A 27,464-nucleotide genomic window follows, 5' to 3' on the forward strand; every position below is an offset into this window, starting at 1 on the left:
AATGTGTGGGAGGTACATCCATGTGATTGGTTAAATTCATCCTCCCCCTGGGAGAGTCCTGTATGTACTTGGTTGTAATAAAAGCCAGACTGGGTGTCCCAGTACACAGTCTTGCTTAACCCTCAAAGCGATGTGTCGTCTCGGTCTTTGGGGGAATGGGATTGTATGCTGACTGCCAAGAGTGTAAGCCGATGTCTGCTTTTCTTGTTCAGCTGTTCCAGTGTTCGTGTGGTTCCAGTCGAGAGAATGGTGTTTGCAGTAGCTGCCTGTGCATCTGGAAAGGGGATTATCGCCTAAACTGGGTTTTATCCTCTTGTAAGTGAAACGGTCCGTTACACTGAGGAAGATGCTATTGCGTTGAAACGCATTGTGCATTGCTTGTGAACTCGTATAAGACTAAGGAAACTGAGATGTAAGATTTTATATGTTTTATTGGATTAATAAATGAGGACTAAAGCTGCTATCAATAACCTTCAACAATTTCTGATAGAGGATCCTATATATTACACGTAAGCGTATATATCTGAGCCAGTACCATATACAGGCTCTGGAGAATGTGAGTGTGATACTTTCTATTTGTGCTATTTATCCCATTTTATATTAACTTGTTACTGCTGCATTGCCCTATGAGATTGTCTGTTTTATCTTTAGAGATACCATTCAAGAATCTCTTAAAAGAGTATAATTATATATATTTTTATATGACACACGTGATGATTTGTGGTACACTGTCACAAACCAAATTGTTTTGAGTGCACTTTCACTTTCGATTTTCTGTATGTCTATGTCTTGTGGCGTTTTTTATGATTAATTTCACGGTGTTAACTAGTTTCAATTGCATATATTGCATGTTATTGCACTTTATAATTAGCACCAGTATTTTTACACTTCTTTTTTCTATTCTAGCTTTGCTTTAAACTTAATACAATCTTTACTGTTTATTATTTATTGTTTGAAACCTATAAAATATAATGTAATATATGTAATATAAAATACAATATGTAATAAATTCAGTCAAGTATGTATTGATCACTCAATTCCAAGATAACATCCCAGTTCATTCCAGGCACATCCAGGCTGCAAAAAGCAAATTGGGAGAAGAATAGTAAAAGGATTTCTGTTTTCCCTCTTCCACTAGCAATATTCATTGGCAGAAAAGAGCAACATTTATAGAGGTGACTCTCAAGGAGCCAAGAGGGAGATGCCTGGTTCCAGGATAGAGGTAAATAGACCAGTGTGAATTTCTACATACACATTTTATTTTTATATTTTAAAGGGACATGGTGCATTGGAAAAGGGTTGTACCTGAAATGTCTGTTTATTATTCTGTCCTCCAATAAATTTTGGTAGCACTTTGTTTGTGCACATTTGATTTGATTTGTACATTTTATTCTTCAGATGTCACAAAATGTCATAGGGGATAAATAAACACAATATTAAAAATCTGGGAAATTTGTGATTCCTCTTTTTAAAATAATAATAATAATACTATTTCATTAGGTACTAAAACATTCTGCTTCTTGTGTTTTACTTTGTTGACCTTTAGCACTTTGCACTTTAATTAGCGCCTGTATTGCCTTGATAAATCTCCCCTTGTATCTTCGAAATTAGTCTCTGGTTCTAAGATATTCAGGTATCATTTTAATATTTCTTAATGCAATAGAAAGTTACTTTCCTTGGAAAATATCTTAGTGGAAACGAGTTGGAAACTCCAATAAAAAACCATATATGTTTTTAAAGAACCTTGTCGGTAATGAAATGATTCTATAGAATAAAATATTTATTCAGTTTAAGCATGGTCTACAGTACAGCACAATGGAGAAATGCAAATACATTTTAACAAATAAATGTAAATAAAAAGAAACATGGTGCAGCAGGACCTGCTTGAGTTTCAGGCGCATGAGAGATGTAAATATTGAGATAACAGGTACTACCTAACAACATAAATATGTGCAATTTAATAGATGCAAGAAGAATTTTAAACTAGGTGAAAGTCAACAATACCTGGTTGTTTGATATTACTTTGTTTCGTTGTACACCCCCACTTATACCGAATATATGCTACTTTGCACAGTATCATAGGTTAGGGCTTTTGCATTCATGAGATTAAGTTCTATGTCTCTAGGTTTGTTTGTTCAACATCACCAAGTGTTTATGGTACATGTTTATGTAGTATAGTATAAAATATGGAGTCAGTGACTCTATTCTATAGAGCTTAGACAACGTGTATAATAATAAAATAATATATGATAATATGGAAACCAGAAGTCATTTTCATGATTGAAGTGATTTCAAATGATCCATGTCATGGTGTATACCAAATTATCTATGCTCAAGAATTTCAACTTAATTAATTAACAAAGAAACAATGCTGAACTCCATGACATTACAAAATGTTCTAACCACAGAAGGTTTTCTTCTGACAGATCTTGTGATAAGGTAAATTATGGCTGTAGGGTAAATAAACACTTTAGTGATGTTTCACTGTTGCTGAATCCTGATATCAGATCTCCTTGCTAACTTAGGTTAGAGCCCCTGGAGCTGTATACTCTGATGGCACCTGTCATGTATAAAATAACCTATTTTTATTAGTTAACAAAGCAAATAGCATGCATTTTAAGAGGTTTTTGTTTTTTTTATATATATTTATGTTATATATATTTATATATTTATGTTGAGCATTGCATGCTTCTTTAATTGTACATGATTAAAAGTTTGAATATATATACAAAATCAAATTAATGTATTCATTTTATTCATTAACATAAAGCAGGAAAGCCAACATCATTGTTAAGCTAATATCAATTGCTGATAACAGTACATTCAATATGTGCATGTTGCTATCCAGTGTCTGACAGTACTCAACATATTTCATTAATTATTGAATAGCTGGTCTTATTTGGCCATTTGTAGGTACTGTATGCAGATTTTCTGAAACTGCTCCTAAACAGTTTAAACAAAAGTCCAAGGAATGGCTTTCATAGACTATTGACAGTATAATTACTATAATAACCACCAATAGTAAAGTTTCTTTGACAGCACACTATGTGGACTCGCTGGCAGCTTTTGACCTACGGATATTAAAACAACCCATGCTACCTTTTTACTCACTTCAATTATCTTCTTTAGATTGCAAGCCTATGGGTCACTACACTCTGTACTTTGTATAACAATGTTATGCACAGTAGGGTTTAGGATCATAGCCAATGATTTGTCTAATTGTGTATTATTCTGTATTCAATCTTTGCATAGTGCTGTAGAAAATGTTGCACTATATAAACAGGCATAATAGACTTGTAATAATAAGAAATGTGTGGGCTTTGTGTATAAAAGGCCAACTATTTTTTTTTTTTAAATATGCAACATTGAGTAAATTCAAAATAAATATGTCTTGATTGTTTTCCTTCAGTTTCATGCTGAAACCTTGTTATGCTTTGTATGAATATGATTAGGAGTCCTTTGTTGGCTCAGAAAACATTAAGTGCACTTCTCCTAAGCTCCTTAAGATACATTCTGTTGCCATTAATTACTTATTTAATTTGCCATGCATGTTAAGTGAAGCTATTTTTGTATTGCTGTATCACTCTGCTGTGTGGAATGCAAATAGAACAATAAAGATCTTCGCACACCCTCAATACATGCATGTTCTAGCACAAATCCCACTGAATGACAAGTGATGTATATGTTATAAAGCTGGACTGTCAATCCTTAAGGAGTAAAAATAAACATGAGTGGGTGAGAATCAGGTTTAGGCATAAGTGTTTAGGTTTTGTGACATTTGGTTTAATTCTTGTAACTTATGGGGAGAGGGATGAAACAGTGTTTACAGTAATGACTTTCTGAGTAATTTAAAACTACGTTGAATTTATTCAAACACATTTTGTTTTAAGATATAAATACAATGAAAAATGCAGTTTTGTAACTTTAAATGCACTCTGACATATGTGCACACACTGTACGTACTTTACTACATACACCTGCTCTTAATACAAACAGACACAGATTGTATCATGTAGGTGGAACTCAATATATAACAAACATACTTTCAAGCTCTCCCTATTTAAGTGATACAGTCCCTATTTTGGGCTAAATCCCAATGTCTATCTTTCCCATCGTAATGTTCTTTTTTTTTTTTAGGCGCACCATATTGTAGGTGAGTGTGATTGTATGACAGAGCTCCACAGCAAGAATACTCACAGTAATGTGTATTTAGGCTATAACAAATGTGTTAAAAAAAATTGCAAATAAGATAAATTTTTCATGTTCTAAATTACATTGTATAAATTGTTATTAGTATGTCATGTAAAATGTCTTAGAACAGCCCGTCCCTTGGCCACATCCCCACTTTCACACCTAAAATTAAACTGCCCCTCTTTGTCCATTTGAAATGTTGGGAGGTATGAATACATGATGACATGGGCAAGAGATGAAATGTTTTCTCTCAGAGACTATGGAGGAGACTTTTGAAAGTATAATTTCCAGTGAGTTTTTGGTGCAATTTATTAAATCTATCAGATTTTTTTTTAAATGGTATTTGGCTGCTTCTCTTGCACCCTAGTCATTTTTAATAAACATCACTTTTTGGTGATCCATTTAGTGGTCTCTCTTTCTCCCATTTTTTCTAACAGAAAAGTATTCTGCTTTGGTTATTTTTCACAACAATTTGTCAGCTTTCTGAAATGTAAATTTTTGTGAAAACTGTCAGAATTTACTATCAGAAAAACTGTCACTTTTTAGATCACTTTTAAAACACTGTAATAAATACAGTCAAAATTGTAATGGAATGTAACAGTCACTTTTCAAAACACTATTTTTAAACACAGACAGACACACACATACACCATGACAGACACAGGCACACACATATACCATGACAGACACACACACACACACACACACACACCCCATAACACACACATATACCATGACAGACACACACCATGGCACACACACATACCATAACAGACAGACAGACACACACACACACACACACACCTTGACAGACACACACACACACATACACACCATGGCACAGACAGACACACAAACACACACACACACACACCATGACACAGACAGACACACACACACACACCATGACACAGACAGACACACACACACACCATGACAGACACACACACCATGACACACACACACCATGACAGACAGACACACACACCATGACACACACACACACACCATGACAGACAGACACACACCATGACAGACAATATGACGTCATATTCCAGCCCCTGTCTCATTAAGTAGCGCGCGAGGGCCGTGGAGCAGAGACAGAACAGCTCCCCCTGCAGCCTCCTTCACAGCTCCCCTTGTGGTCGCCATCACAGCTCCCCCTGCGGCCGCCATCACAGCTCCCCCTGCGGCCGCCATCACAGCTCCCCCTGCGGCCGCCATCACAGCTCCCCCTGCGGCCGCCATCACAGCTCCGCCTGCGGCCGGCAGCACACCCACCTGTCTGCCCGGCTCCAAGTGCTGACGGCTAAATTTGTCTATTTTCAGAACAGTTAGGTTGCAAAAAAGCCACTGATAAAAAAAAACAGACTGATTGAGTAAATGCCAAAAAATTGCTGAACATTAGCCGTAAACATGTCAGAAAAAATATGATAAACATCTCCCATTACACACATTAGAACCTTCAATTTAACTGCTAACTGTTCAAGTCCTTTATGGATTCAAAGCACATCTCTGCCACACACATTGATCACAGAGAATCAGCAATGAGATTTTAATCCTAAATGGATAATAAAGAATAGCGTATCTCACATCCAGGAAAAACAATGTAGGCCAAAAGTACACCAACATTGTACGAAAACGTATTTTCCGCAAAATGGCATGTATATTAAAGGCAGAAATGCAATGCTCAGCCTGAATGCCCTCATTAAATGTAAATATACTTATGATAATTTCGAATGATTCACTGAACCAAACATAACAGAGATCATTATATAAATATTCTTTATCTGATCCATTCCCAGTAACCACTGCTACAAAAGCAAAACAGACTGGGACGCTCATATCAGTTACCAACTAGTCATATATTTACTTCCAAGAAAATAGATTTTGATTCATTCAGCATAATATTGATTTACGTTTAATGTCTCAAGCTCTAGTTAAAACAATGTATTTTAGCACAAAACAACCCGAATACACAGTAATATAAATATATTTAGAATATCTGTAATTTATGCAGAATCACATATTAGAGGAAAGACATGTTAAAATAAGCTTTGTGCAGAGGCCACCCGAAACTCATACAAACACATGACTATGTTTGTTCCATGTGCTGAAATATTTACTTGCATAGATTACTAAAGTATATATTTATCTTTACCAAATACAAAAAAAAACATTGTATTAATACATATTTTAAAGGAAAAGCAAATATTCAGATCTTCCAAATATCATCTGAAAATATTTATTTTTAATTAACATTTATTGTAAACTACTTTGTAGTGATGATTCAGTTTTCTTGTAAAAGCTTTGCCACGAGTACACACTGTGCCTCTAATCAACAGCACTTTCAGAGGAAGCAGAGCCTGAACTTATCTAAGACATCCCAGCAGATGTGACAGATGTATTTAAAAAAAAAAAAAACATTTGGTAGAATTGTAAGATGTTTACTATTAAATAAATCAACAGCATTTAAAAATTATTGGAGAAACAAACAAACAGAGTTCTGGTTAACGTCACTGACCTCAGATGCAGTGTTTAAAAATTAAATATAATTGTTGCATTATATACAAAAAAAATACACCAGTGTAGTATGGGGCTTACCTGGGGTGTCTACAATCCACAATTATAAATTGTTGCAGGGAAAGAGATTCCCTGGTATGTTTCAGCTATAAATATGCAATGCATTTAAAGGGACACTGTAGGCACCAAAACAACTTTAGCGTAATTGAGAAGTTTTGGTGAATAGATCATGTACCTGCAGTCTAACTGCTAAATTCTCTGCCATTCATGAGTTATATCACTATGTTTATACAGCCCCGCCACACCTTCCTGTATGTGACTTGCACAGTCTTCATAAACACTTCCTGAAAAGTAACCTAGATATTTTAGATTTTTGTATTGTGCAGTCTGTTTAATTTAGGATTTCTTATCTCCTGCTCTGTTAATAGCCTGCTAGACCCTGTAAGAGCCTTCTGTGTGTGATTAAAGTCCAATTTAGAGCAGGAGATGGAATATTGTAATGCAAGTTTATATGTGATGGAAAATTAAACCATTTTTTTTTTAATGCAGCCTGTTTCAGAAACAGCCAGGGAGGATGTAACTAGGGCTGCATGCCTCTGATCGTTAACTGCTCAATCCACTGTCATTGAGGAGTTAAATCCCTTTTGTTTCATTTATGCAGCCCTAGCCACACCTCTAGTGACTTTGACTGACACGGCCTTTTGAAAATAAAATTATTTAATTTTCAATCAGATGTAACTTACTTTAAATGTTTTTATCACCTGCTCTATAAATTGAGCTTTAATTGCATACAGGAGGCTCCTACCGGGTCTAGCAGGCTATTAACAGAGATAGGAAATTCTAAATTAAACAACATTTGCAATAAAGGAAGAGAAAACTTTAGAGGACTCTTTATAGGAAGTGTTTAGGAAGGCAGTGTAATTCACATGCAGGGAGGTGTGACTAGGACCATATAAACAAAGTGATGTTGTTTTTAGGACTATAGTATCCATTTAAAGGCGGTCCTACATTTTCACATGTTTGCTTTGATGGAAAAGAGAGACAATTGCTGCAGAGAGGTAATGCAAGTGTCAAGTATTCAAGAGAGTAAGGGCACCATTTGTTTTTAAGTACTACTGACAGCTTTATTTGAGAGGAAAAAAAAAAGACTTTGAATCTGAACTTATGTTCTGCTTGCATTGGCCTATATTGTAAAGGTCCATGTCATGATATTTTATTTTGTTTTCTCTGTGTGTGTGTGTGTGTTCAGTATAAGCTATTTCTTTTATTAAAATATTTAGTTTATGGCGGAGCCTAGCAGCGAACCTGGATGGCAGCAGACTCTCTGAGCTCCGCTCAAAACTGACCGAAATCAGCTGAAAATACCAAAAAAAAGACCTTATAACCTCATAAAAAGAGACACCCTGACTCCAGGAACGAGAATGGGCCGTAAAAATAAAAAATCTAAGCCAGACAAGAGCCCACCGGGCCGAGACATCGGTGACCTATTCCGGAGCTCACAGAGGGCCGCATGGGACAAGATGGCGATGGCGGACGAATGCTCCTCGTACTCCTCGGAGGAAATGGCCATTGCCCCGCTGGAACAGACCACTCCGGCCCTGAAGCAAAACCAGGCCCCACTGGAGGCCACCACAGGCCGAGACCCGGTCACCGCCGCGCAAATCAAGGCGATGCTGGCGGAACTCCGCACGAATTTGGCGGCTGACCTAGCCCCCCTCAAAAAGGCGGTAGAACACACAACTGCCAAACTGGCCCAACTCGACACTGCCCAAAGCGAGCACGATAACCGGCTCACTGTGGTAGAAAGGGGGCTGGCCACGCTAGACCAACACCGGCTAAAGACCGACCGCAGACTCGACAGCATGGAAGACCAGAGGCGAAGGCACAACATAAAGCTCAGGGGAGTGCCGGAACATGTGGGACTGTCAGACCTACCTCACTTCGTCAGGAGGCTCCTGGCGGCCTATCTGCCTCCAAAACAGGCCAAATCTATAAGAATAGACGGTATGTTCCGCCTCCCCAAACCGCCCAATGCTCCAGCCTCTACTACTCCAGACCTCATCCTCCGCTTCAGTTCTATACAGGACAAATCCATCTTCCAAGCTGCGGTGAGAGGTAAAACGCCCATCGCCTTCGAGGGCGCCTCGCTTCTCCTTTTCCCGGACCTATCCAGGAACACACTCCTGTGGCGCCAATCCCTGCGTCCACTTCTGCAGCAGCTACGCACCAAAGAGGTGCCATACCGATGGGGTCCCTCCCGCACGGTGCTGATAACAGCCGGGGACACTACTCTCCGCGCGGAAACTTATCAAGAGCTAGAGGACCACCTGCGATCGCTGGGACACCTCCCTAATGCTACACATGAAAGCAGAAACCTGTCACAGGTGGACTTAACTACGATCCGGGAGTTTGTGCCTCGGGCGGCGGGGACCGTTGCAGCCACAGGATACGGGACTTGACTGAGAGGTGAAAGGGTCTCAGCGGCGGCTGAGCGCTTATTCAGGCCAGAAACTGTACCAGTTGTTCCACATTATCGGGTCTGATGACCGCCTGACCATACGTTAGACTCAAATTTCTAAATTTTTTTCTTTTTATATGGTTAAATGCTAATACTGTTATGTTTGTACTAACCCACCCCTGCCGCACCCTCAACCCGCACTCATACGGGACGGACGACACATTGACACCATCCAGGCATTCATTGATTGCATATTAGACTATCACTCTCCCCCACCCCTTCCACACTTGTACCTGATGCCCTGATCTAGACACCTACTCCAGAGGGAAGGACACCCACCTCAGCCGCGAACTTCATACCACCTATACTACACTCCGATATAACAATTAGGCGGCACCACCACTCTCACGACACTCGGGCAGGCTTATGCCACACAAATAAATACATCTCACTTTACTAACAGACACATGTAGTGCAGCGAGACTGTATACACTCACGATGAACCACACGAATACTCGCAAAGCGTTGCTGTTCCTTTTTAATCACTCCTACTGTTAGCGCATATGATGCAGACTGCTTCCCAAATAAATCAAAGGCTAACAGGGATGTTTCCGGTTAGCAAAATGTTCTAGTTTATGTTAAGGTATTGATGTTCAATATATATAATGACAGCATCTTGTGAACCATTAGCAATACATAGCTCACTCTTACCAACCAAATCGACAATTAACAGAGCTCAATGTTACCTAATTGAACTATTGTTGTATATGTATCAATGCCTCTTAGTTTTCTACATGTACCTTTATTGAAAACCATAAAAATGTGCGCAGTTACACTATATACCACCACTGTACTATATATTGTTAACATCTGTCTTGCCTTGACTGTTGTGGCAAAGCAAGAATATTTGTACCCTTCAAGCGCTCCAAAAATAAAGAATTTAAAAAAAAAAAAAAATATTTAGTTTATGGACATATCAAAATTGTATAAAATAGAACAGATGTTTGTCTCCAGGCAAAATCATTTTGTTAGGATTTCTGTAATTTTCTCGGTCTTGTACCAAAAAGGAAGTAGATGATTTCAGCAAAAGCTGTTCCCTTAGGGAAAATGATCACAAGGACAATACACACTGGAAGAGACATCATTGTACCATAGAATTAAAGGTTATATAAATAAACTGAAGACTCTTCTGCTCTTGTGGAATGAACCCACAGCTAATCTTAATCATAATTAATTGGGTAGGGAGGGTAAAAATATCAAAAAGGTTAAACACAAGATATATAGTGCATTACATCAATTATGAATAAACCACCCATAAACAATATGATACTCACTTCAGTGCTGGATGTATCTTTATCAAGAGGAAATATGAGTACATGCTAAGCATGTCAGGATATTACAATGAATTAGCCAGTAGCAAAATAATTTACTCCAGTGGATGCACCGCAAGAGGTCTGTACAATAGTGAATAATTGGAGTTCCCTTTTTTACACTTTTTATTTAGTTCATGCACACAACACATTCCCATAACTTGGAAATTTTGCAAATACAACATTAAATCTACAGATATTACATATTTTTATTCCAACCATTATCTCTGGTTGGAAGTGAACAGAGTTTAGAGATTTACGCTTCACTCCAAGATCAACGATATCTGCAAATGATGGTTGAAATTCCATTCATTTTTTACTAATACTACCTGCACGTTGCAACGTTGGCTGATTTTTCCCAAGAACTGAATTAATAATGTTTAAATTGAGTTTGCAACCTGCAAAGTCATATCAATCTTTCCATAATGGTGAATCAATCATCTAGATAGCTTCCTTCAACATCTGATTATATCGTTTAGTGCCAGAAGGAGATATGTTTTGGGAAAAAAAGAGACTACTGAATGATTTCAAAAGTGGGGAAACTGACACAGGATTGTCACCAAAGATACAATCTACCACCCTCCTGTACTAGAAACATATAGAAACATAGAAACATAGAGTATGACGGCAGATAAGAACCATTCGGCCCATCCAGTCAGCCCAATTTTCTAAATACTTTCATTAGTCCCTTACCTTATCTTAGAACTAGGACAGCCTTATGCCTATCCCACACATGCTTAAATTCCTTTACTGTGTTAAGCTCTACCACTTCAGCTGGAAAGCTATTCCATGCATCCACTACCATCTCAGTAAAGTAATATTTAATTTACTATTCTGCCAGCTCTTGCTTATTCTAAAAAGAAATGTGTATGGATGGCATAGATTTCATAAGAGGGGAGAACTTATTTCATAAGAGGGGAGAACCCATGGGTCTAACCCCTCATCCCCCAGATCTTCCCAATGACCATTGCCCATATTCCTGCTCCCAGCCAAATTATTTTTACCAGGGGTATTATGTTTATCAGAGAACTGTACCACAATCCTATTTGGCTGTGTATGTCTTGTCTATCTTGAAAAACTCAATAAAAACTATACATGCAAGCAAAAAAAAGAAAAGCTTAGGGGAAAAAATTCAGATTTCTCAGATATGTAATGGCCACAAAACATGAACTTGATACCATATGCCACCACTATTGCAAACATCTAAATATGCTTAGCTCGGGGAAAATGTATCTCAGTACAAGTAGCACAAGTATCATGTAAATACTTCATAAGCAGAAACTGTTGTGAACAAAATTACTTTAATTGTTTACAACAGATTACATGTCTTAAGCTACTTTGACATGATTAATTATGTAATTCTAATAGTAGAATGTTGGACCTGCTTAAAAAAAAAGGAACCAATATCACTGAAATACAACTACTGTGTTTAAAGGCTTGTGGTTGTTTCTTGTTGTAAGATGAGAAAACTACACATCTGCCTTGTGGCTTGTATTGTTTGATTTCCAGTTATGTAAGATCAGTGGTTTGAAATGCCTCACTTTCAAATTGCATAGAAAAACACAGAAATCAAGAAGTAGCCTGTGGTATTAGCCTAAACAGATTATATTCTGAAAGTTTACTTGAAGTTAAAGCATATTAAAGAGTACAAAATCCTCAATTAAGTTTCCTGCAACATCTGTATTACCCAGTCTATTAATAGTACATTTCCGTTTTAGGACATAATGGGTTAAGGGATTTACAGTTACTTGAAAGAAACCACACAGTTGGGTTTGCCTAAAGAAATATTTAATAAGTGTGCACCATGCTTTATTTTGTCTGATGCTAAAATGTATTTGCTTACACAGGATATATTCATGTTAATTAGGTACAGATAGGGCTAAGAGGGAATTTAGTTTTCTCCTGACAACTTTAATGCTTTCACTGCATTATTTTTCTTTTATCAATGTCACCCAACCATACCATACATTTTAGGTGAATTTACAAGCTTGATGCTCTTTGGTGATGTAATTTCATCTATCCTTATCTAAAGCATCATTTTGACACATAGGTTGATAGATAAGGATACATTACCAAAATACAGAATTTCTAGTTAATGTTGTTCCTTCAATGACACTGATTTGTCACCTGCCCCATATAAATATTGTATATTCATGACGTCTGTGAGACTTGTGTGTCAACCACTAGCAAAACGTCTTCACCTTATACTCAAAATGACAAGGGATTTGGGTAAAATATTAAACTAGAAGAATTGCGATAGCTACATAGATATAGATACATTAACAATATTTATAGGGTAAATGAGCCTGTCTTTAGGGAACATGTTCATAAAGTCTACATACCCACATAATGCATGTTCATTCTATTCTATAAAATAATCTTAAAATAACTGGTGCATGTGACAGAACACTGAGCACCCTCTAACTAGATATTGTCTACTCTTAGCAGATATTGGCAGTTTTGTTAAACCTCCACAAGCTACAGCCACTTTCTTCCTGAAAATGGTGGAATAGTGAAAGATATTATATCATGGAAGATTTAGCATGAGTACAACTTAAATCTCTAATCATTCTTACCTTACAGACTCTTCCAACCCTAGAAAAAATAGTTTTTTCAGAAGTGCCTTCTGGAGATATTTCCCGGAAAAATAAGTAAATCTTGTCATCGTCTGGATTGTAAGTATCAGGAATAGAATATGCTCCAAAAAACTTTGCTCCTTTCATGAAAAAGAGTGAAATTAATATTTCGTCATAATAATATAATTTTATTGAAGACAATAGGTTTATGCTATGCCCAATAGTTTATTTACTAACTACTACAGCAGTAATCAAAGCTGTAAAAAAAAAAAGAACACACAAACTTGCTAAAGAGTACACTGCTACAACAAGATATCAGCTTAGTACATATAAGGTATATGCACAGGTAGCTCATCCTCCCTATTTACAGTTTCTACTGAGATAAGCATAACTTTTTCATATAATTTATCTAAGAAATATTTTTGTTCAGAGAATTCGCAGACAAAGCTTCTGGATATCTCAGAAGAATATTTTTTAATGCCCAGACTAAAATTGTCTGTTATCGCCAATATGGACACAAATTGTGAATAACAATTTTCCCAAAGATGAATTGCAATTCAGAAAGCAGATTAAATTGTCCATTTAAAAAATAAATAAATAAGATAGCACTCAAGAATTGTTTTAGAAAGGTCTTTAAAACCTAGTGGTGGGTCCTTTTGTGAACATTTTCGATCTCACACCTAGGTTAGGACATCTTTATTAAAAAGGGTTCGATACAATGTGATATAAGATTATTTGACATTGCAGACACATCTATTTTTTCTTTCATAGGTCTCGCTTTACCAAAGATGTATCAGTTACAATAACAGGTTATCAAATTATAATTCCTTATCCATGGCAAAACAAACTTTACTGAACCATAAAGGTTCACTCTAAATTTGAAAAGATGTAATACAACAAATCTATTTGGATCCTGCAAAGTTTAAAAGCATTTTATTTCAAAAAAGGAAAAGGATAAAGCTCAGTAATAAACTTAACCACTATAAATACTTGGAATTTCAGTTAAAGTAATTGATTTTTTGAGTGTTTTATCATGACAGTCAGATTGAAAACACAACTGTAAAGTTCTCTGATTGCATACCACAATGTAATGTGCTAAGTATGCCTACACTAACAGACATAGTTGAAGAACCAAATACAAGCTTGTTAGTCTAGAAGCTTGAATTGGAGATCAAACAATGGAATAAAGTGATCTGGGTAATTGTTGGCATGATCATTTGCTTTGAAAACTCCTGCCAAAGCCAAGTTTAATTGAACTAGGTGGGCAATGTATCCACAGGACAGTAAATCAACTGTTTAGGAAGATCAAAGATTTTTTAAATCTTTATTTTGGTCTGAGGCATTAAATTAATATCAGAATACCTTCCAAGTCTATGAAATGTGCTGAAAAATATATATTTTTAAGGATCCATCAGCGATGGGGCCTTTTATGTATTATTATTTTGTGAATGGAGTGACAGTTGTAGAAGTTTTTCAGCTAGAAATGGATCTAAAGGTCTCGTGCTTGCTCCATTCCTTGAAGATTTAACTTTTGTAGACGGTATTTGCTATGCAAGTGTCTTACATGTGGTTTTCTGTAATACTGTGAGAAGTAAAGGCAGTATTATTGTTGACACACCATCATGTCAGGGGCTTATAACGTGAGAGAGCTTTAAAGCTACCAATAAAATAATTATTTAGTATCTTCTCTTATGTTGAAAGGCTATAGACTTGCAGCATCAAAACTTTATGCAAAGAGTTCACTGAAGCAGGTAACCATCTGAGGTTTAATTAGCCACAGAGTGATACCTATTTGTTGTTCTTTAGAACAAGATTATTCCATGTATAATCAGGCATCTAATTCTGAAGGAAAAATAGTTCCTATCTGAAATTTTTCTTTAAGTTTCAACAATACGTATGTTATCAAGAAATCTAAAGACCTATTAACAGTACTGAGGAATTATTTAAAGGTCTCAGACATAGACTACAGTGTATCCATTAGGAATGTATCTATAGCTACATCATTATCAATGGATGTTTCAGCCAAGAATTAGTTCTTTATAAAAGAGACATTTTACCATTAAGCAGATAATGATCAGAGACATCTGTTCTGATAAAATTATGTTCATAGGAGGGTCCTAAGGATCGTGTAAATGTTGTTTCTTTTCCAAGAAAATCGGAAGCAGTACCAGCAAATAAATATTCATCTGAAAATAAATTGTGAGAAAAATAAAAAATATTTTAGGTTAATTTCTTCGTAAATATGCACATGTTTTATAATTAACTATTATTCATATAACACTAAAATGTATTATTAAAATGTGTGTGAAATACAAATAGCTTGTTTCTTGTAATTATTTTAAGAACAGCAATTCAAGTATTTCAACACATCAATCAATCAATCCCAAGAAGTTACAATTTTTACTAAAATGTTTCCTGTTAATGTATTTTAATTAGTTTTTTCCCCTTGCAAACACAATTATTCTTAACTCCATTTCCTGTGTACTAAAATATACAAGTGCGCAACCCTAAAGAATTGTTTGAAAACTATTGAAGAGTATCAGTTGTCACGCTATGAAAAGTAAATGTCACAATGAAGAATTGAATATGTTTGTGTTAGACAGATAAGAAGGTCTTGATGGCCATAGTCCGGTCACTGACAATCCTTTGTTGACATGGACTTTTCATGGCATCAGTGTGCAAGTGACATGATGATACATTTGTGTCTGTTCAGCGCACATACTCCTTTAAACTATGCTGTCTGGTCGCTCTTTCATCTGTATACTTTGTCAAGTGCACATATAGCATAACATTGTGGTTTTGTATTACATTCATCTTATTTGAAATGTTATCTTTGTTGATTGCAAGATTTCCACTGCATATTACATAGCAAAACATGGATAAGTCAGTTTGTTTAACAAATCCGCACCTTTCAAATATATCATTGTTACATGTTGTTACAATCAAAAGAAAGATATTGTCGCAATTTGTTTGTGCCTTTTAAATTACACATAAGAAAATCTAAGAAGAAAGCATGAATCAAAATTATGCTAGTGTTATGTGAACCAAAAGAAAGATTAAGATTTGCTTGCTACCCTTAAGGTAGGTTAAAAACTAATATAGAAAAATAACTAAATCTTAATACAGATGAGCACACTTTAAAAGATGCTTAGATGAGGGTATTGAGAGGCACAGCATATTAAAGGAATACTATAGTGTAAGGAATACATATCTGTATTCCTAATACTATAGTTCTGGTAGACAGCCACTAGAGATTGTCTTTGTACTCCAATGTAATTATTGCAGTTTCTCTAACACTACAATGTTTTGCATTGCAAGACTAAGGACAATAGGGACACTGCAACCAGAGCTCTTCAGTGAGCTGAAGTGGTCTGGGTGCCTATAGTGTCCCTTTAGGTCTTCTAAAGTAATCCAGGAATAGCGTGGTTTGGTTATTGGGAAAACAGTCTGTATGATAATAGGGATGAATCTTTAAAACCTTATGTTTGTTTTGTTTACTAAATATTTTATAAGATATACATAACCATTACTTCTTGGAATTAGATGGGAATCCTATAGCCATCATATATTTTCTTGTTTAGTTTTGAACATAAGGAAATGTGTATGATTACAAATTGCACAAAAAAAGGAAGTATACAAAATCAGCGACAAAGGCTTTCTCTATTATTAAATAGCGACTTCATAGAGAGTCTGAGTGTCGCCAGATGTTAGACCACACAAGTTAGCAAATGGAGTATGTACTAAAAATTATACTTTGAAAACATAAATCTTCATAAGTTACTTATTAGTTAAAAAAAAATGTTAAAGCACAGTGCTGTTTATAATCTCTTTATGGATGTGCAAATTCAAGTAAATATTAATACCAAATGATGTACAGGTATATTTAAAATAAAGTAGTCTAGTTCATCAGTTTTTTTTTTTCTTATCAAACATGTACAGTGATTCTCTTAATCTTGCCGTTTTAATAATAAATACTATATGGCATATGAGAAAACGAAAAATGTTGAATTAGTTAAAGAGTCAAAAAATACACCTCCGGTTAACCAAAGTACAGTATTCCTAAATCTCTTTGCAAAAGCAAATCTTTATCTAACATAAATGAACTTGCAGTAGTATTATATCACTAAAATAATATTAACGCAATATGTAAATGCCAAAGCCAGAAATTCCATTGCAAGCATTTTTCTTTTTCCACTACATAGTGATGCCAGGATCATCTACTCTTTCAATATGTGGTGGCCCACAAGAATCAGAACCACCACTTAGAATGGGAGACTGCTTTATTTTTGTTTCTTATACAAGTAGTGCCCCCTGTATGTCTTTCTATTTCTCAAGAAAATCACTGCGATGAGATAATCAGAAGACATGTGTGCAATGAAACATTGTTTAGAGACACCCAAATTTAAATTGAACGTTGGTTTGACTCAGCAGAACTGAATCGTAAGAACAAAAGAGGGTGTGGAAACAGGACAACCAGTGTGCAATATTATGTATACATTTTGAAGTATACTGTTAGGAGCACTTTCCTGCCATATCAAGTGAGAAAAATTAATCAATAGAGGGAAAAAAGGAGGAGTAGTATTTATGAAATATACAAAATATACATTTTCATTTAAGCAATCACCCGATTGTCCCAAATTCAGCCAAATTGTAGTTTGGCCCAAAACAAATCTCCAAGTCTATTAAAGAGTGTTTTTACATAAATTCAACTGCATGCAAAAATGTGCTAGTTAATAAAAAGAAACCCAATAGTTAAATGCAGATTTTACCACTTAAAAATGTTTTAATATTCAGTTTACACTGAACAACTCTGCAGACTTGGAGACTTTCAGGTAAGGTATGGCTTTCACATCTCACCAATTTCACATTCATATTACCATTGTTCTAAGAAAAATATTCAAAAAAAAATCTATATTCTGATTGGTTGTTTGTTGTTCTCAAACAATAAGAATACAACTGTAACTTAAATCTTGGTCAGTGATCAGAAAATCCACAGATGAGGATAAAAGAGGCAACCCAATTTGCTATGAAGTAAGGAGTTCCTGGGATAATAAGTTAAAACGTTTTTTGTGCTTGTCATACTTTTTTTAAATTGTTCTGTATGTATTTCTTTTATCAGATACAAATTCTGAAAAACAAAGCTTTATTATGTTTTTTCAACAACTACTTCTCACTAGTAGAAAAATATGGACACATCAAGAAACTTACAACACACTGTTCAACTGCAGACAAGTATTTTTTTCATTTATTCAATCACTCTTCATCATTTTGTACTTTATTATAGGAGACGTTAAATGAGAATTTGGGGTTTGTGTAGCTTGGACGTGGTAAGGATATGAGATACTATAACAAGGAAACTGTACCGACATGAATTAGCATATATTGGAATTGTTCCTTGAATAATGCTAACAAATACAGTTTTTTAAATTAACTTTTTATAAGTTACATTCCATGTAGTGCAGTTTTTGCAGAACATGCAAAAAAGTACAGAATACACACATGGCAAGGCCTATTCACTTAAGATAACTGCAATATAAGACACCACAAATCCAAAGTCTTATTTCTGAATTATTTTTGGAACACAATTATATCCATAGGTTTGCAATAACTGGGGCTCTGTATCCTTTATAAATGTATTTATGAAAGAAATATTTTTATTGAAAACTTCCATAGAAAAGATCTGTCGAACATCTCAGTTAACCTGCTACTAACCTTGGCTCGTTGAATATGATTTTCTACATGTTCGGCATATATAAAGCATTAGCATTGTACCTGTGATTTTTGTGTTTATGTCCATTATAAAAGTTAAATATATTGCATTATCACTATGATTAAAATTATTTGTTTAAAGTATCAGTGAGGTTACTATGATGACCTTTTTGGCAAAGAAGATTCCATTTACTCTTTATAACATGTCTGAATAATTGCAGGCCTTCTGCAGGTATTAGAGTATGACTGTCATCATTCACTGAGACCTAGATGCTGGTTAAGATAATATACGTTTTGTTCAAATAGCTGGAATACAGAGAAACAATTTTAGAATGCCAAACAATTCCTAGTTAACGTTACTGATCCATTGCCCAATGCATCTGTGTGTCCCATTAGGCTTTTGGCACTGGTAACTTTTTCTTTTCTCAAGTCTGTCTTCCAAACTTCCATTCCATTTTGTTTGCAATACATCTCAGAGTTTCCCTGACTATTTCTCAAGTGTGTCAGTAGCTGTCGAGCTTGTTAATGGCCTAGATTATTTTTTGCAAAGCATCTTGCCTCAACATAGTCAGACTATAATTATTATGTCATATGTGTGGAGGGCCACTTCCTGACCTTCCAACCGCCTCACCCTTGTCTGTTTATTATGAGTAAATGCTTTACAGTCTAAGCCTGTCTTACTTTGCACTTGTTTATATTCAGTCATTCTCTTCCAGTTTGGCCTGCAAAATTGTAATTACTACAATATTTTTGCCAAGTCATATCTGGTCTAACCATAAAAAGGGAATGTGTTGGTATCTGCAACATTCCAGCAGTCAACAAAGTCCAAGGGCTAACCCATTGGCATATCTAACCGTGATCCTGAACATAAGATCATCCATATTTTAAAGGAACATGTCACATCCCAGGATTTATTGTTTACCTATTGTTTGCCTATTGACTATATTTAATAAATGTGTTATAAGCTGTGAAAAATAACATTAGTTTTAGAAATCTACACAACTGCATTAAAGAAAGAGAGCCCTAAAGCACTTTAGCTTGCCAAAAATCTTGATTGATTTTTACTAAAAAGTGCAGATTTCAATGGAAACACACTTTTATAAATTCACCTGGCTACATCCCCTGACTTTAAAGCAGCTAACCGGTCCTCCTACTTCCTGGTTTGGTTAACTCAGTGGAGCTAAACTCAAGAGGCAGGCAATTGCCCAGAGCACCTTCCTTGCAAATACTTCTCATTGAGAGTCTTTGATTGGAAACCACAGAAAATCTGGGCTGTGTTAGAAAGGGAGAATTTGCAAAGGCAACAGGCAAAACGTCTGCAGGTTTTGCAAACTTTTTTTTATTTTATTTACACACAAGTAATAATGCACAATTAATTCCATGCACATTTTTATTTGGGCTATATTTACTAAACAGCAATTTGTATTACTATTATTTTGTATTAGGGCAGTGAAGTGTTGCTTATATCCTAGATCTAAGTGCTTCCATCTTTGCTTCCTGTCAGTTGTTGTTATAAGTAAGTTCTTTCATGTCTCTGAAATTAAATAAAGCCGAAAAAAAATGTGATTCTGCAATATGTGCCCTGGTTGTGCCAGAACACACTGGATTTTGATGTGCACAGAGCTAAAGTGCTAAATCTTTAATATATATTTAAAAGAAAATACACCATGAAAAAGATTAACACAAGCTATAAGTGATAGTTATCCTTTAAGAGTGCCTTTATTTGGATACTCTAAGCACCATGACAACATGTGTGAGTTATAATGATCATACATGATGCAAGGATAACAGTTATATGACTCCTTGTCTGGATAAGAGTTACTGAAAAAGCTGAAAATCAAGTAAATTGAATCATTTTCAATGTAACTTTTATGTTAATTTTCAATTATGCTTTGACTTTTTTAAAAAATATGTTTTCTACATAGTACAAAGAAAACAGGGTTAGCAGGAGTCATCAAAACATTTAGCTAAGAATACATAAATAGGAGTCCGCAATACCCCTAAAAGGAATAATGGATGGATCAAGTGTAGGCACTCATCCGAGAAACAGAGTTAAAATTTCCCAAAGCAAGAAATTATATCAGGCAAAAATGTTAGAGTTACCACTTCACTGGTGCACTAAGTGCTCACTGATAAATTAGGGATTATATGATCCCTAATGAATAGACACCCAAGGGATAAAATTAGCAAATTAAAACCTGTAACACATATGAGAACAACATGAAACTGGACTAGGGACTAGGGACTTTCTTACCTTAGGGAAAGTCCAAGGCACGTCTGAGAGTGAAATATACCATATTAGGATACCCACACGAACCTAATGTTATCCTTTTACTGTCTATAGTAAATCCATAGCCATTTGCGAGTTAATTAACAGTAAATGCTAGAACCCGAACAAAATAGTGTCTTTTTTTACTAATCTAGATCTCTCTTTTAACCATACGAATGAAGTATACACAGTAATCAATGTACATTCATTTTTACATAAAGAAGACATTATAAGTTAAAAAGGTGCATTCAAGTAACACCTGTGTACTATTTGTAAGTTAACAAATAGTAATTCCTAAGGTAACTGAAATCATGAAATGCATTCAAAGCACAAAGTAAAATTCCTCTTTTTAATGACAGCACCATCAATCACTGCTTTCATATTTGTCTGTAGGCGGCACATTCTTTGTCTTGTCATTATGGAAACTATACACTGTGAAAGAAAGTGTTGTTTTTAGTTATCAGAACTAAATAAGTGTTAGAAGGTCTCTGGTTTCTCAGTGTCTTACCTGTCATTATCGAAGCGAAAGGTGGATGAGGATCAAAGGCACATTTCAGCCTGCCAGATTCCAAATGTTGAGTGTCTATTTTGAAGATCATTTCCTGCATTGGAATGCACACTTTTTAATATGAAATATAATTTTGCTTAGCTGAGCATGAACCTATAGAAATACCACTATGCTTGAACTTGTTAGACTGCAATACTAAATGACAGTATATCCCTTTACAAACCCCTTAGGTAAAAAAGAAAATCGGCATTATTTAAAGTAACAAGAATTAAAAGAGTCATAATTATATAGTCAATGTCATCTTCAGACAGGCTTCCCAATTTATCAAAATACAAAAGCCTAGATTTCACAAACTTGTATAGTAATATTAGTAGTCATTGTGGCAATACTAACACTAGTTAAAGTTTTTTGTTTTTTTAACTTTCCTGGACTAGGATATTGGAAACATAATTGTGAGTATATGTTTAATACTGTATTGATTTATCATGATGCTATTCCCTTAGTAACCTTTTGGGATTGGTTTTCTCTTTAATCATTTCAAGCCAATTGTAAGTACTTTTGGCTTCTTTTCATTTTATATGATACAAATGACCCATCTAAAATATTTTATCTTTTTTACATGTTTCCTAAATGTGTATATTTATTTCCTCAAATATAAATTAATCTAAAATAAATTATCTGTAAAAAAGCCCTTTAACCTGCTGAAATTGGTCCACTGAAATGAAGAATTTTTGAAGCACGTACGTGTGTAACTAATCAGAAGCACCACAATCTAACTATTGTCACTTTTCTTCAACAACTGCTTTATTTAATTATTAATATTTGAATTTTACACTTACTAAAAGGATAAAGTAGGCACTTATTCTAGTTTGTGGCTTTACTAACTGAGATGTGTTTGTTCAGTTTAGCAGGTTAGAAATGTGTTTTCCCATGAGTTAAGCTTTCAAAAGTATTGAAAACAAAAAGTATGGTGGAACACAGAAAAAAAACAAAAGCCAAAAATATAGTGTTTCTTTCAAAAAATTCAAAAGTGCTTCTTTAACCCCTTAAGGACTGGAATACAAGGGAATCATGACATGTCACACATGTCATGTGTCCTTAAGGGGTTAAAAAACTTTCAAAATATCACCCATGACTTCCAATATTCATTTTTTTTAACAAGATTTTAAGTTTTAAAATATAACCGCACTGGTGCTTATTTAAAATTGTCATGTGTAACTGTCCTATCTAAATAGTCTCTAACCTTTTAAAGGGTTCCTCCAATCCTTTTTAGAATATGCTGCATTGGCATTATTCTATATGTCCCCCCAAAATAAATCAAAGAGAGTTTTTAATATTGTAAAGCGCTACGGAATCTGTTGGCGCTATATAAATGGCAATAATAATAATAATAATAATAATAATAATAATAATAATAATAATAAATTAAGATTTCACTCAAATTAATTCAGCGCCAGGTGAGGCTCCCTGGCCCTGCCTAGCAAACCACTGTCTGAAGTCATGGGAGACATGCCAGGTTCCTGTCATAGAGAAGGCTTTTGATTGGAGGATTTAATGGGTTCAGAGCGCATGCACGCGCTTTGAGTGCACAAAGAGAGAGGGAAAGGAAGGGAGTGAATGGAGGAGGTGGGAGGGCAAGGAATTTTCATCATATTTCAACAACCTTTACTAGCAGACAAATTAAATTAATATCAATGTGTGGCATTTAAATGAAACAAATATTAGCAGGTGCTTTCTTGTCCATCCATACCTACATTACTACATTGTACATTACATTACAGAAGTAAGTTTGTTGAACAAATCTTTGATAACTAAACTACAATTGTTAGATAATTACCCCCAACACTCAAACTTTGTTTATGCAATTCTACCTTAGTTACTATTCTTTTGCAGTTAAAAGGGCAGTCTTAGCACTGTAAGCAGTACATAACAGGATGCCATTTATATGACTGGTTACCTATCCCCTTGAACTTAACAGATTAAAATGTCATAGAATGCAAGACTGAAATAATGTTATCACTACATAAATCTCTTGTACATGTTTACTGATTTATTCTGCTTTCGTAGTGTTGACAGGTATTAATAAAGTGAGACATTTTCAGACATCAAACGTGTGAGTACAGTTTTTTTTTTCTCTAGTGTTTCTAATGTACTTGAACTTTTGGTTCATCATATGCCAGGCCATTATTTTGTTAAACAAAATGTTCATGAAAAGAATGATGGATGATGTATATTTTATCTTATGCAGTATTACTTTTCAGATATAATTACCTCTTTAGGATTCCCAAGTTCAAGATATCCACAAAGAGGGTGAAAGGCTCCAGTGCCACAAGTATAAGCATGAGTTTTATTATAGTGATGAAGTACTTTGACGAAATTTGCACATTCTGTCTGAAATGGGTAAACAGATACAGTAACATTACTGTCAATTGCCTTATGACTTACTGCCCACACATGATATGTTAATAAGAGGTATGCTGTTCTTGTAGCCTTTATCAGCTTTTCATCATATAAAAAAAAAAATCATCAAACTTACATTTTTCCCTGGATTAAAATGAGACCATTTAATTTAATTTGTACGGTGTGTCTAGATGAAATGCAACAAACTCTAAATTCCACGTACCAGGCAGCAGTTAGAGATAGAACATTATTCCATCCGCTGAATGCATTTAGACACATTTGCTTCTGATTTGCCTGTAAAATATCCTTGTTATATATTATGTGGCATTACATAATAAAGACTATTCGTTCAAGTAATAACTATATAAATGCGTTTCTAATTACATGTGCAGTTGAAAATGAATCATTTATAATCAATACTTGACGTTACATTTTAATACATTTTAATTACTGTCCCTATTTTAAAACAAGAAAGTGCATTTTTTTGTTTACACCTAGCATTTATGCACAACACGTGCTTTTACACTTTCCATTATTACAAACATTATAATTCATTACTACTAGTTTTTACTAATCTATACTTAGCCCATATTCATGTAAAAAAAAAATTATATTTCCAGGGGAGGAAGGAAAAAACACACAATCGGGTTAGCGCTCAATAACAGATAAAAGTGGAGAATAAGGCAGCAATCCTAAGAAGGGGATCCCTCTCAACCCTTCAAAGTAACATGGGAAGTAAATGCAGCTGTAGTTCCCCAAGTATAAAGAACTCAGAAACCACAGCTGCATTTACTTCCTAATAAGAGACACCTTCATATGTGACAATTTGCACTGTTGGGACGAGATTTTAAGTACTATTTAAGTGCTATTTTTTTGTGGTGCAGCCCTTCCCTATTTTGTTTTCTCCAGGGGACGAAGGAGCATGTCATAAAAGTCTTTCATAGCTATCCCTATATAGCTATATATATATATATATATATATATATATATATATATATATATATATATATATACACACATTATATACATTGTCTAAATTGTATTTTATATATAATATATAGTTCACTGTCTTAAAGGTAAGCTTAAAAAGCTTAAAGGTACACCTGTATTCCCTCATCCCTATCCCTCGTAAGATAGGTTACCCCCTCCATTTATCCCATAGCAATATTAAACTCAGGCTTTTTGTTAACTTTTTCTAGCGCAAAGTCTCCCTTGGTGATACTTATCTATCCTCCTCCAGCCTTGTGCAATCCAGTGCTCCTTATAGCGGGGACCTAATACTCATGTGTGGAGGGCACATGCATTAAAGTTTTCCCATAGGAAAGCATTGAATCATAAACCTCCAGTGGCTGTCAGCCGAAGGAGGTGTATTTAATCCTACAAGGTAAACATTGCCATTTCTGCAAAACTACATTGCCATTTCTGTTAAAACTACAGGGAAAGCACACCTAGGCCATCTGGGTGACTTAAGTGGTCCTTAAAGATTGTTTCTGTGTATTTAATATTTTTGTATGTAAAAGTCTAATCATGAATTTAACTACACCAATGGTTACTATCACAGAAGTTACAAATATGTAACATATACATCATTCCCACTTGAGAAATGAAAGGCATTTTATCTGCTGCAAATATTTATTTATATTTTTTTCAAACACGTTAATTCAATAAGCTAGTGACTTGCAAGCAAAAATCATATCTGATTAAATGTCAGCTCATTTTACAGAATATAGCAGGAATGTGTTGGATAAATTCCACTGGCCAAAGGCAAACAGATAAGTAGTGAAGAAAGACGTCTGTTATGTATTCAAAATGTCTAAGAAAAATATAGTTGGATAGAAAACAAAATACAACCAGAAATGTGCAAATAACAGCCAATACATTATGTAGATATATATATATATATATATATATATATATATATGTAATCTGCCCGTTATTTCAACATGTTTACAATGCCATTATACTTAGATTGCAATGCTATACATACAATTATTTCCTTGTAATGAACGGATAATTTACAGATTTGGTGCAGTCTGGTGCATTCATGTTATGGTCTACCTGAGATTACTGGGTGTTACATTCCAAAGCGACAGCTTCTGAAGTGGATGGCTATCCTGTACTGTAACCCCCACTAATCCCAGGAACAAAGACATTGATAGGTGGTAAGATGAGACTTCAGCCCAAAAAAATATTTGATAACCCTCCTCATTTTACCTTAAACCCACCCAATGCCTCGCCCAAACGCTACACCCAATGCTGAACCCCAAGCTATACATACTTATATGCTTAAAAGGGCACACAATGGCAGCTCTTACTGTCTCATACACACACACACAGTTACACAAACACAAATAATGTTACAAATATAAAGGCACACAATTTTACATATATATACAATCATATACTCAAAAATACACCCAATTGCACATATACTCAAATACAAACTCCTATACTCAGATACACACAAACTGTTACACATACTCACAAATGCACAGTTACATTCATACATACACTATTACTCATATACACACACACACACACACACACACACACACACACACACAATCTGTATGCATACACATACATTGTTACACATACACACTGTTTCACATGCAATTGAAAAAAAATGCTTATTCCCCAAACCACTGGTTACTTTTCATTTGTCCATAGCTGTTATTCATTGTCCCTATCATTATCAAGTTAGGCATGCCTCTAGTCCCCTTCTCCTTCTCAAACCATTGCCACCCTGTCACATCTCCCTCTGCTTCTACAACTTCCCCTGGTCTTTTATCTATCCCTTCATTCTCAGTATTCTCTCTTTGCTAATATTTGTCCCTTGTTACCTATTTTCACTCTTTGTTTTGTTGATTTGTTCCCTTATCCACTGCATTAGCCATTACTCGTCAGTTCATGACACAGCTCCTGCAAGGCTCCCACTACACATGATGTCACATGTGCCTAGAGTGTGAGAGCAAGCCACCGGGAGCTGTGTTGAATTTTAAATTACACACAGCTGTGAGTAGAGAGGAGAAAGCGAAGGGTATAGCATTATGTGATATTTTGACAATACCTCTACTCAGGAAGTACTGGAACATGTATGCCCCAGTGCTGCAACAAAGTGCTCCAGTTACTCCTGCACTACACTACACATCAATCCCTACATTACTCTAACACAAGCTATTGCACTACACAGATATTACTTACATAGAACACAACACTATCTATAAATCCTAACCACTACTCTACACGTTAAACCCTACACTACATTAACCCTAAACATTAACCCTTACTCTAAAAAATAATCCCTACAGTACTTTAAGATGATCAGTTTACTCATACATTACCTTAACACTTACTCTAATACTATTCTAAAAATATTAGTAATAGATACACAGCAGTGAGCGTGTATTCGAGGAAAATAATGCCATCTCAGCATGCTTGGGACATTTATAAACCTCTC

The 27,464-nt window shown here is 35.2% G+C and overlaps 1 protein-coding gene across 1 annotated transcript in view; it reads right to left on the reverse strand.

The window, feature by feature from the left end:
- Window positions 1-27,464, reverse strand: part of SEMA3D (semaphorin 3D) — a 159,050-nt gene that overhangs the window by 41,554 nt on the left and 90,032 nt on the right. The window contains exons 5-8 of the mRNA XM_063448193.1: window positions 23,876-23,995; window positions 21,605-21,698; window positions 15,176-15,304; window positions 13,119-13,258 (exon numbers count right to left, since the gene is read on the reverse strand). Coding sequence (XP_063304263.1) covers window positions 13,119-13,258; window positions 15,176-15,304; window positions 21,605-21,698; window positions 23,876-23,995 — 483 coding nt within the window. The remainder of the gene's footprint in view (window positions 1-13,118; window positions 13,259-15,175; window positions 15,305-21,604; window positions 21,699-23,875; window positions 23,996-27,464) is intronic.

The sequence above is a fragment of the Pelobates fuscus genome, chromosome 3 (genome assembly GCF_036172605.1).
Source record: "Pelobates fuscus isolate aPelFus1 chromosome 3, aPelFus1.pri, whole genome shotgun sequence".
Taxonomy (NCBI): Eukaryota; Metazoa; Chordata; class Amphibia; order Anura; family Pelobatidae; genus Pelobates; species Pelobates fuscus.